This window comes from Amyelois transitella, chromosome 7, assembly GCF_032362555.1.
Source record: "Amyelois transitella isolate CPQ chromosome 7, ilAmyTran1.1, whole genome shotgun sequence".
NCBI lineage: Eukaryota > Metazoa > Arthropoda > Insecta > Lepidoptera > Pyralidae > Amyelois > Amyelois transitella.
The window spans coordinates 4,754,194-4,766,197 of record NC_083510.1 but is presented as its reverse complement, the minus strand read 5'-3'; the positions used below and the strand labels follow the sequence as shown (position 1 = coordinate 4,766,197).

General features: G+C 32.5%; 2 protein-coding genes across 2 annotated transcripts in view; both read left to right on the top strand.

The window, feature by feature from the left end:
• LOC106133475 (protein FAM107B) overlaps positions 1-12,004 on the top strand; it is a 67,927-nt gene that overhangs the window by 36,199 nt on the left and 19,724 nt on the right. The window lies entirely within an intron of this gene.
• LOC106132369 (protein yellow) lies at positions 2,003-11,833 on the top strand. Its single transcript, XM_013331757.2, has 8 exons — positions 2,003-2,062; positions 5,965-6,395; positions 7,190-7,311; positions 8,484-8,710; positions 9,243-9,357; positions 9,836-9,916; positions 10,805-10,915; positions 11,310-11,833. The coding sequence occupies exons 2-8, from the start codon at positions 5,966-5,968 to the stop codon at positions 11,451-11,453; spliced, it is 1,230 nt and encodes a 409-aa protein (XP_013187211.2). The 5' UTR covers positions 2,003-2,062; position 5,965; the 3' UTR covers positions 11,454-11,833.

Below are 12,004 nucleotides of genomic sequence, written 5' to 3'. Positions count from 1 at the left end.
CTATTTGAGTTTCCACTAATGACATACGAAGAAACAGAATAATTTGTGTTGATGACATTATCGACTTCCAGCAATTATCATTTTATCAAATTAAATAGTTGGGTTTTTAGGTGATTTCCTAATTTCCCCAATATGCTATGCATCATGATTTTTCTTACGGTGAAGGAAAACATCGTTGGGAAACCTGCACATTCAAGCAGCTGAATAACCATGATCGATCCAATACGTGTTAGGTTTATCTGCAAAGGTTACGTAGGTCAGATATGGGTCACTTTGTTTAAAAACCTGACTCATCCAATCCAAGATCCATGGTCAAAGGCATACCCCGTGCTCCTCTCCAGACTGGTGAAGATGCAAACGGGTCTATAACCAGGAGGAAGAAGCTATGCATCATCATCTTTCTTAAACATAGGTTATAGAATGAGAAGGATGTCCCTTCGCATTCTTTATCAGAGTTCGTGGTATTCCTAATATTCCTTTGCATTGCCTACGTCATTAAATATATCTATATATCAGTCAGTATTAGTAAGATATCTTATACGTAAGCAAAATTTCAGCGAAATCATATTAATGGTTTCGGCTGTGCGTCTGCCTACTTTTCCTTGTACTACCTACGAGTAGGTACCTTTATACATACATATATAAATATAATCACGTCTATATCCCTTGCGGGGTAGACAGAGCCAACAGTCTCGAAAAGACTGATAAGGTCACGTTCAGCTATTTGGTTTTGAGATTCAAAAAGTGACAGGTTGCCAGCCCATCGCCTAAAAGAAGAATCCCAAGTTTATAAGCCTACACTTTAGTCGCCTTTTACGACATCCATGGGAGAGAGATGGAGTGGTCCTATTCTTTGTTCTATTGCCGGGAACCACACGGCACTATTTGGTAATCTACATTGGTATTAGATTATTTTCAAAAGTGGCCCAAGGGCTAACAGTACAATAACAACCAAAAGTATACCTATAAGCCTTTTGATAACACCCTGCATAGAATTTACATACATTACATACCTATATACAAAAACTTATTTTGTTATTCGCAACACTTAGTCTATTTTTAACAGGCTGTAATTCAGTAAACCCGGTGACATGAATGGTAGCGGATGCACTGGTCACGGGCCGGACAGAGCCTTGAATTAACTGAATCGGATTTAAAATGCGGCTATCGTGACAAGGCAATGATGAATGGTGTGTGGTATTGTGATGTCAATCCCAAACACCAGATGTGTTGTTGCTCAATTTTAACTTCATTAAAGTAGGTTTATTAGTATAGTGATGTATATCCTTGGCTGTGGCCTCTGCGCCGTATTGGTCCATTGGTCATCACGTTGATCTACTTTGGAGGTCTCTTATTTGTTTCATTTGTATGACAGGTATTATTGACGACCTCTGTGGCGTATTGAACGTTAGTCCGCAACTTGCTTGTTTGATTCCTTACGCGATTAACTAGGTTATTTTATATTCTACTACTTGATCTTATAACCTCTACAGCAAATTTTGACCTTGGGGTACAACTAAAAATACAAAAAGGTGACATCGATGTAGAATAAACTTATTGTAATTTATTTATTAATAACATCACTGAAGAGAAATATCACAGAATATATAAATCAATTACTTATATAAAGTGTGTAGTTGATCTCGAAGTGTACCTAATTGTGTTAATCGGGGTTTATTCTTAAGGTTTAGCGGTTTATCAAGCATTTATAAAAAAAACAACATCGAGTGACCTCATCAAAAGTTGGGAAAGGTTTGCAAAATGATGCTTGAAAAATACTAAAATTATTGAATTTATTCAGCATAGTACTTAAAAATGAACAAATGAGTTAAGTTCCTATTAAGTATTTGTTGATTGATTATTTATTTTCTAAACAACAGTTTTAATTAGAGCAATATGATATGGCTTTCCTAATTTCTCATCGAATTATGGCAAAAACCGGCATGTGGAGTTCTTTAGTGAAGTGTTGAGTATAGATATAAGGCTGGCGAGGCCTCGAACTGTTAGTCAGGGATTGCGGCCCGGCTGAACCGGTCGCTACCGTCCACTTTACTAACCTCACGTGAGTTACCTCTTATTTTAAATGCATGCAACATTTGACTTTCGACACTCGTTGACGTCAATTTTACTCCTCACCTCTTGCGGTTTCAAAATTTTGATCAAGGTACTACGCGATGAAAAGATTTAACAAGTATAAAAATTGTTTACAAACTACAGTTACGAATAATATACAAACATATTTTTAGATGGTAGGTATTATTATTTTTTAATTTTCTTAATAATTTTCAGTGACAGTGACAAATAATAATTGTTTTTATTTTAATTTAACATTATTCCTTTAGCAAATATGAAAGGTAAAAGGACATGATTGTTGGGAATTTATATTTTCGTATGAGTTGATTTGCACATATATACCCTAATTTACTTAATTTTTCTACTTCTGTAAATTTAATGATCATATTGTGTGTATTATTTATGAAACTTTTATAACCCTTAAAAAAAACATCAGTAGGTAATATAATAAACATGAAAATTATAACTGGACTTCAATGCGGAAAGCTTTGTACTTGATCTCTTTGACTTTGAATACCACAGACAGGTAGGAAGTGCTTTAACTTCCGATTACAGCAAATTACTTATAAATAAACATTTTGAGACATGCATCATGCGCCGCCGCTGTCTTTGCGCACATACAGCCTTAATTTCTAGGTTTAGGACAGGAAACCGCAATCGGGTCTCTATTTACTTTATTTTAGTAAGTACTTACTTATGTAGTAAGTTTACGCAGAACTTATCTTCTTCTTGGCATAATAGTTGTTAATCTTTTCATCAAATATATGTAGGTATTAATAGATATTCATTAAACATATTTCAAAAAAAAAAAAAGAAAGTAATACCTAATAATAATGAATTAATATTTTTAATAGTACGATATAAATCGGTATAAAGTATAAGCAAACTTAAACAATTATACTTGGCACTATTTAAAAAATGTTGAGGGCTCTGACAAAGCTTCATTTTTTGCAGGTATCTAAAGTAGAGCTGATCTTAAGTCTGTCTTTATTTACGAGTATATTTAACCTTCTCTCGTAATCTTCACTTCACTTATTTTTTCGTCTAATTCATAGATCTTTTGGTGCATTATCAACTATAGGTAGGCTTAAACTTGATTTCCGCTTTAAACAGTATGTAAATGATGCTGTTAATTTGCATGACAAAGTTTTTGTTGTAAGTACCTAATAGTACTTGTTGATTGTTTTTTTATTTCATAATACTAAGAAGTTAAAACTCCTCCATAATTATAGTACAATATACATATGCAATAAGGAAAACCCAACAACGAAATCCACTAATAGTTCAAAAGGTTTATAATTATTAATATAGGTCGCCTTAAGGTAGTAATTCAAAAGACCCGTTTTCATTGATAAGCGTAAAATTAAAATTGATAAGGCATATTTTAATTAAGGTAGAGGTAATATACCTAACAAATATATCCCAGTTATTCCTCAGTCACTCTATAAATATTCTATATAAACTGTGCCAATTTTATTTCACTGTAACTTCGTAGATTACATTGTAATCAACACACTTAGGTACACTTACGAATTATAACTTTCCATAAACTTGATTTGATAGTTTTCATTCAAATACATAGTTACCATAGGTAGTAATCAGCGCAAAATATGAAAACCGTTGCTCAAGTCTTTAGAGATGTAATTTAGTTAAAGAACTAAGTAGGTTTAAATACAAATCGGTATATTTTGTTATTGTAAGTATAAATTCGTATGTTTGTTTAAAGTAGATAATTAAGAACTTAACATAATTTCTGAAGAATAAAGGTCTGAGACTAGGACTTAAAATAGGCACAATTATCTTGTTAGCAGTGTTGTGAATACCTACGAGGCATTGAACTTGGCGTTACAGCTTGTATTATCTGCTATTATAGCAGATAATTTCTTCCACAAGTCAATTATTTACGAGTATGTAGATTTTTATCAGTTTGTCGCAGTTGCGAGATTAATTTGACACTTGTCTTTATTTAAATGACAACAACTATGGGATTATTACTTGCAATCAAAAATTAAAAATTTCACCAGGATTTTATGTGGCCATCTAAGTTAATTGTATGCCACATATTGATTTGTTCTTGTGTCTCTTTCATAATATTGACATTAAAACATATTTTTTGCAAGGGTGTCTATTTATTTCTTACGATTTTAATTAACACTGAGGCTACAAAGAGCCAAGTTAATTACGTGGCGGTGTTGTAACATGGTAATGACAGTATTGTGAAGCATAGCATCTCGACGCCATAATGACTGGCTCACGTTTTTGCGGATGGTTTGTGATCTTATTATTGGGAAACCAGTTAGGGTGCGTCTACAAGTCTCGCTTATCTAAGATCAGCTTGTTATGCATGGGAACTGTGTCGTTGTGCAACTGCCCTCCCTCTTCCTCGACAGAGGAAATCCTTTTATTCGACAACGTGATCGTTCAAAAGATTTCGTTATTTTAGCGCTATTCAAAAGATGCTACATATTAATTATTTTAAGATTTTCTGATGCAAAATATATTTTTCGTTATAAGTTCGATTCGTATAAGTACGTATTTAACGTGTACCTACGTGTCTATTACTTTTAATTTTACAAACGAAATATTTAGAGTCATTCTCATAACAAAAATGTAAAAATAGATTATCCTTTTCATTAATTTTTGATTAAGAAATTCATTCTTCGTTTAAACTACTTTATGCAATACTTTCAATGTCACATCTTTGATCTAGATCATGCGCAATAAAAGCTGTATCAATACTATGACTAAATGCAAATTCAAATAAATGCTTTTACGTAATTACCTCCTATAAATATAATAAACTAGTTTCTTCCCGCGATTTCGTATACATGTTATCTCGCTTTTTTCATTCCTGTAGGTATATTACGGGAAATTACTCGCATTGAAATTGGGTTCATCGAGAACTAATGATCTCTTTATAGTTATATATTTATTTCGTTATAGGTTCGGTTGTTTGTTTCATAAAGTAAGAGTTTTTTTTATGGGAGACTTAAAAATGTTATATTTTTATAGTATCTACCTATCCTTCATATTCTATCTGTTCATTAATAAAACTGCCAACTAAGTTAAACTAAGTATGACATACGCTCATGAATGTAAACATATATTGTGGTGTAGTTAAATCTGGCCTACATACTTTAAAACTATTTTTGAAACTATAAAAAAAGATTCGCGATAAGTGTGGTCGTTTTTCAAAGGAAGTCGTATAATATTTCCGCTTTAAAATTGGCGATTGTGTACTATTTAAGAATTAACTTTGTTAACATCCGAAGCACGAACTTTTAATTGTTTGCGAGAAGGGATTGTGACCAGTCACGAGTTTTTGCTGCAACTCGACCAAGGTCCATCACCCAATCGTTCCTTCACTGAATGTGAATTTAATTCACTCATCTAAGTAAATCCAGTAACCATTACATTCCACATTCAGGACACAATCTTGACGAAAGCGAATCACAGACTAGAAAAGTAACTAGTAGATATTATCTTCTGTTGATCACTTTGGTGTATATCTTGTTAGATACGATGCATACAAACGAAGTTAATAATTTTTATTTATTTATTTACTAATTCATGTTCACAGAATACATAAAGGAATGTTTGTTTGTGTATTTGTAATGTATTAACAACAGATGTCATGTGATTTAATTAGAATTTTTCCTCTCTTCAGTTTTACTAGTTACTACGATAAGCAAATGAATACTCGAAACTGAGATCGCAAAGAGAATTTTTCATAAAGATGATTCATGATTACTAAAAATCACTTAAATTTCAGTAGCCACAAATATCTGTTTATTTAAATTTATGCCTTAATGACTACATATCTCGCTGTCGTCGCGATATCGAATTAATTTAAACTATCATATAATCCAGCAATAATTTTTCTTTTTGCAGAATGAGGGCTTTAAACTTGATCGTCGTCCTTACAGTGGCATCAGTATGCAAGGCCGCGGTTCCTCAGCTGCGGTTTGCATGGAAACAAGTAGACTACGCCTGGGAAAGCCCGGCTGATCGCGAGAAAGCTATCCAAGATGGCCTATTCATTCAGTACAATAACCTCCCGCTTGGATTAGCTAGGTGGAAGAACAAAGTATTCGTCACTGTTCCAAAATGGAAAGATGGAGTAGCTTCTTCTTTGAACTATGTGGACATTGATGGCCCGCAAGACCAGCCTCTGAAACCTTACCCGTCTTTCAAGGATAATCTAATCGCAAATGACGCAAAATCGTTGCCATCAAATAGCTCCATAGTGTCGGTGTTTAGGGTATATGTAGACCCATGTGATAGACTATGGGTGATGGATACTGGATTGGCTGATATTTTTGGTAAGTACATTTTAAGAGATAATGACAATATTGTAAAAAAACATACTTACCAAACACGTAATATTCACTTCTTTTTTAAGTGAATGGTAATAAATTATAATTCATATAAATTTTACCGATAAACCCGAATCCGAATATTTTACAAATTGGTCTTTTGCCAAAATCTGATTACAAATACACCACCACCGCACATTTCCAGCTTTCTACTTTATGACATTTTGATCACTTTATATGACTACAACATGTAATAACTAATCCAATTAGTTACCCTTACATCATCAATCGTTTTTATAACGTCCTATCTCATGCACTAGTTTAGCCGCTCTGAGGCAATTAATATACTCTAACAAGTTAATTACTCACGCGCTAAAGACATATAAGGGCAGAACTATCAGCATTAGTAACTGGTTTTCAAGACATCTCATTTACATACATTAACGTTATTATTAAGAACCCTATAAGTATTTGTATCATAATATAACTAATGATATATTTAATTGGCAAATGAAACAAAGATTGTATACACAATTTCTGAACACTAAGAAACACGCTGATTATTAGGGTGATTCTTATTCTCCAGAGATTTTATTCCCTTGCGAATTTTTGACATAAAACTTCTCTTTAATATAAAGGGCGAGAAACATCAAAAATTGCTTCTATTAGAAAGCTATCAGAAATGCGAATATTAAGTGGTTCTGATTTAAACTTTTTTATTATTCACTTACGAGTATATACTACCCATTTAGTTTTATTATGCAAAAATTATTTACTAAATAAACATTTGTAAACACTAGGTGCATCAAACCAAATCACGGGCCCTTCGATCGTGATCTTTGACCTGAACACTGACCAGCTGATACATCGTTACAACCTTAAACTGGCAGACATGAAAGAAGATACGTTCTTTGCCAATATTGTAAGTAATTTTTAATGTAAAACACACCAAAATTTATGTAATGACGTGTAGTATGGTTTTGGCTTTATAATTCGTTGAATAAAAGGCCGTGTTGTTCCCGGCACCAATACTAGCTAAAAATACTAATAATATAAGAGTTTAAAAGATACGTTAATATTTATATACCTAGTATTTATAAGGATATTGTGGTCATTGTCAGTTGTTTTACAATTTAAAGACAATCAATCTATGACCCGAAAACTTTAAAAGGTACATGCATAAAGGTATTCTTTATTCTAAAGGTATAAGCAAAATTAGTTTTCCTCAATAACTAGTTTTTTGTTATGTTTTGGATTATCATTGTCTCAGTAATAAATAATAAAAATCAAAATAGAATAAAGTATAAGAAAATCAATAAAGCAACCGATATATTATCCAATCAGTTTATGTAGTTAGCCATAATTAACGGTAATGCAGAGCTGGTATATGACGCTTTAATGGAAATTTTATGGCAGCGTAATAATCGTGCCTCTGATTGACTAATCACGCTTCACTGCGTTAACGTATCTAGATCTACGCATTTTCAGTTAAAAAGCATGAAAACATGAATACCAATGAATGTAATTTCTTTGCTACCGAAAAAGACAATAGATTATATCATTTGTGAGATGGATATTGCTAAAATTATATGAAATCGTGAGATTTCTTATTCCTGATACGAAAAGAATTCAGGTTTCATTTTAGAAACGTTTGGTATATATGTATGTGCTTAAGGAAAAATAAAACTAGAACTGAGACAAAGGAGAAACTTTGTACAAGGCCACTACTTATGTTTTTAGAATGTAGGTACTAGTAAATTTTTGATATGTGTATGCTAAGACTCCATAACAGCAAGATTCCCGGTACAGACACGCCGGGTAGCTAGGAGCGTCGTGGTGAAATGCCTGCGATCCCATGATGCCCTCAAAATAGCAAAATGGCGCACAAAGGGGTTTTAGTGGGTAGGCTGGTGCCAGGAGTCCCACACTCTCCCGGGTGAAGACCCGGGAGGTATTCCGTAAAAAGGATTTCCCCTTCGATAACAAAAAAAATTACTGATATTAACTCGCACTCTGATATGTGTATGATACTCTGATATATCTGATTTACAATACAGATTTGAGTGTTATTCCTAAAAAAAATATTTTTTGCAGGTGGTAGATGTTGACAAAGACAGTTGTGATAACGCATTCGCATATATCCCTGATCTTGGCGGGTACGGCGTCGTCGTTTACAGCCTAAAACAGGATGATTCCTGGCGCGTGGCACATCACTACTTCTTCTTTGACCCCCTCTCTGGCTCTTACAACGTCGGAGGGGTCAAATTTCACTGGACGGACGGCGTTTTTGGCATGGCATTGTCAGAGCCCAGGGAGAATGGGTAGGTGACTCAGCGGCCTTTATAGATACCTATTTACAATTGAGCACGTATTCTATTCAAGATGCAAAAAAGGAAATAATTATTGCAATTTTTTACTTTGTGACCGTACAAATAATTGCGATAAGTTTCATTAAAGGACCTTATTTTTTGTAACTCCAATTTTCCAATTAGATAGGCACATTATTTTCAATTGTAAGGTATAATCTACCTATATTGAACAATATATACAAAGTTTTACGCGAATTACCAATCTAATTTTTTAATGCATCCTCATCATTAACATATAAGTAGGTTAATGATTTAAACCAAAGTCAAATATATTTTCTATTTTATTTTGATAGTTAGGTTCATCTTTTAATTTTAAAACAACTGACAATGACCCCAATATAAACTCGCGCCTCGTACTTTGTTGAGGTACCTTGTATCAAAAAACAAAGGTCAAATTTTAAAAAAGGTCACTTGATTGGTGCTTGCATGAAGACAGTAATATTATTATAATACTTATAACGATTATTGATTATGTCTGTTTCAGTTTCAGAACTGTTTTCTTCCACGCCCTGTCAAGTACGAAAGAGTTTTGTGTATCTAGTGAACTTCTTCGGAACTACACCAAGCTGGACAAAAACCAAGCCTTCCATGACTTCAAGGTACGAATTCAGAAAAATATTACTTGCATTTGAATACTAATCGTCTACGAGTATTATTGTTTATTGCTGAATTAATAATGCTTTTCAAATCACAGAAGCGTATCAAATTATTATATCTAATCGATATATAAAATAAAACGGTGTCATCTAATTAAGATTAAGTCATTCTGAGTAAAAAGATATACCTTTAAAACTAAAATAATAAAAAAGAACATTGTATAGAAAGAAGAGTGTAGTATAGAAATAAAATACATATTTTTTTAATGTTTAATATATTTTATTAGAGACTACCTACAGAAAGTAGAGATAATAATATTAGCTACTATAAAGTAAAAAAACCTATTTATTATAGTTGCTTGCAATATTTGTGCTCTAATATAATATCGCGCTTCGTACATAGGTATGACTAATTTCCCACATTAATCTTAAAATTTTTATCAGTTAATTGCTTATTCAAAAACTTTTCTTTTCTTGACAGCTGTTGGGCGACCGAGGTCCAAATTCTCAGTCATCAGCAAGTTTCTATGACACCAAGACAAACGTTTTGTTCTTTACACAGGTAATTTAACAAAATTTCAATAACTTATGAGGAACAGAATCGATAAGATTGACAATGAAGTACCTACATAGATTCAAAAATCACAATCAATTAATATTCTTTTGAATAAATAATTGTTTTATACTGACCTGTTTGCAAATTATTTAAGTTCAATTTTCTTACCGAATGAATTGTTTGCAAACAGATCGATACAATTATCACAGACAATAAACTAATCTGATGTTCAGCTAATTTTTATTTATTCATGTAAAACATCGAGGTTAATAATATTTTAATTCTACCATTTTAATAACTGTTTCAAAACAGTTAAGAAAGTATCCGTTATTTAAATATTAGTTTCTGTTTCACGTTATTAACATTCGGAACTACCTTCTGCCAATATTAGACAGTTTTCCTTATAAATGTTGTTGATACCTACTAATAATAGCGGTACTTAAAAGCAAAAGTTTGTTGACCTATTGTGAAAAAAATATTAACTGGATTATTAGATATATAATGCAATAATTAAAAGATAAATTTCTCATAACTAAAATAATAGGGATAAACATAAATTAAAATCTAATTAAAATAAACAAAACCTAATTATAATAGTCATATTTTAATAAAGACGCACACATTTCACTTCTCAATCTCTTGAATAACATTCAAAGTCATTAGACAACGAGAAGCTGAATGGCTTAATGGTGGAATTGAAGGAAAAAAATTAATTGTTTTATATATTAATTGCGATTTACAGATTCTGACATATATAGCCCATCGCATAAAAAAACCTATGTTTATACCTAACCTAGGCTCCTTAATTGAGTTTTAAAATCTGAGCGGGAAGAGAAGCATCTGGCACATATAAAGTGAATAGGTACCTGTATTATCATAAATTTACTTTTTCAGGTGAACCGCGACGGTGTAGGATGCTGGAACTCAAACAAGCCCTTCACTCCGGAGAATAACCCTCTTATAATTTCGGATCCTAAACTGTTTGAGTTTACGAATGACCTCAAGGTAAGTTATTTTTACATAGCTTATAGTCATCAGTACACGACTTGTGTCTTGGATCCGATATTTAACAAACAAGAATTGTCAAAATATCAAACAGACAGAGAATCCCAACAAATATAATAAATGTGAAAGTAAGTTTTTTTGGGGTACGGAGTACAGCTGTCTACTCCGCCATCAGTCCCCATAGACTAAAAGCTACGTTTAGCTGGAACGCTTAATAATAAAATAATCGCCTAAAATAAGAATCCCTCGTTTATAAGCCTTTTCTTGATTGACTTAACAATCTAAACGGAAAGAGAAATAGCGGGCAGAACTTCGTTGTATAACCCAACATAGTTTCACCTTTCAAGTTAATTATAATGAAATTAATTGTACCTAATGTTAATATTTCCTTCAGGTGGACAGTGATAGCATTCTGTGGATCCTCAGCGACAAGATGCCGCGGTTCCTCAACGCCAAGCTGGACGTAGATGACATCAATTACAGAATATTTAGCATTAACACGACAGAAGCCATCGCTGGTAGCGCGTGTCAGCAATAGATATAAGTTATAGTTCCTTACATGACCTCGTTTTGGAAGGCCATACAAATTTATAAATGGTACAAAAGAATCCTTTTTTGTAATGAATATTATCGCTGAAATATTATGGTGATACCGAAGAGTTAAAGTTATACAAACAATTTTACGTTTTTACATGACAGATGTAACAATTTGTTTATCAGAAAACGTTTACGTCAAAAGTAGGTATTAAAATTGTGAGCCATGTTACACAATTTTTGCAAAGTTCTTTACAATGATATAAAGGTAACATTTATATCATATTTTTTTTGTATTAATGTACTTCTGTATATAAGAAAATGCGATAACTACTTAGATACAATCGCTTTCTGTTCCACTTTCAAGTGAAATATCAATGAAATCATGACATTAAAAATAATTTTAAGTAAACATAAGATGTTTCTTTCAAGAGTTCCTTTTACCTAATAGTTTTATAAAATAAGGCACGTTTTCGCCTTATTTATTTACCTACTTTAAAGAAAAAGATATGAGAAGCGGTACTGTTTCCTAAAAGCTATTCAAAGTTAAGACAT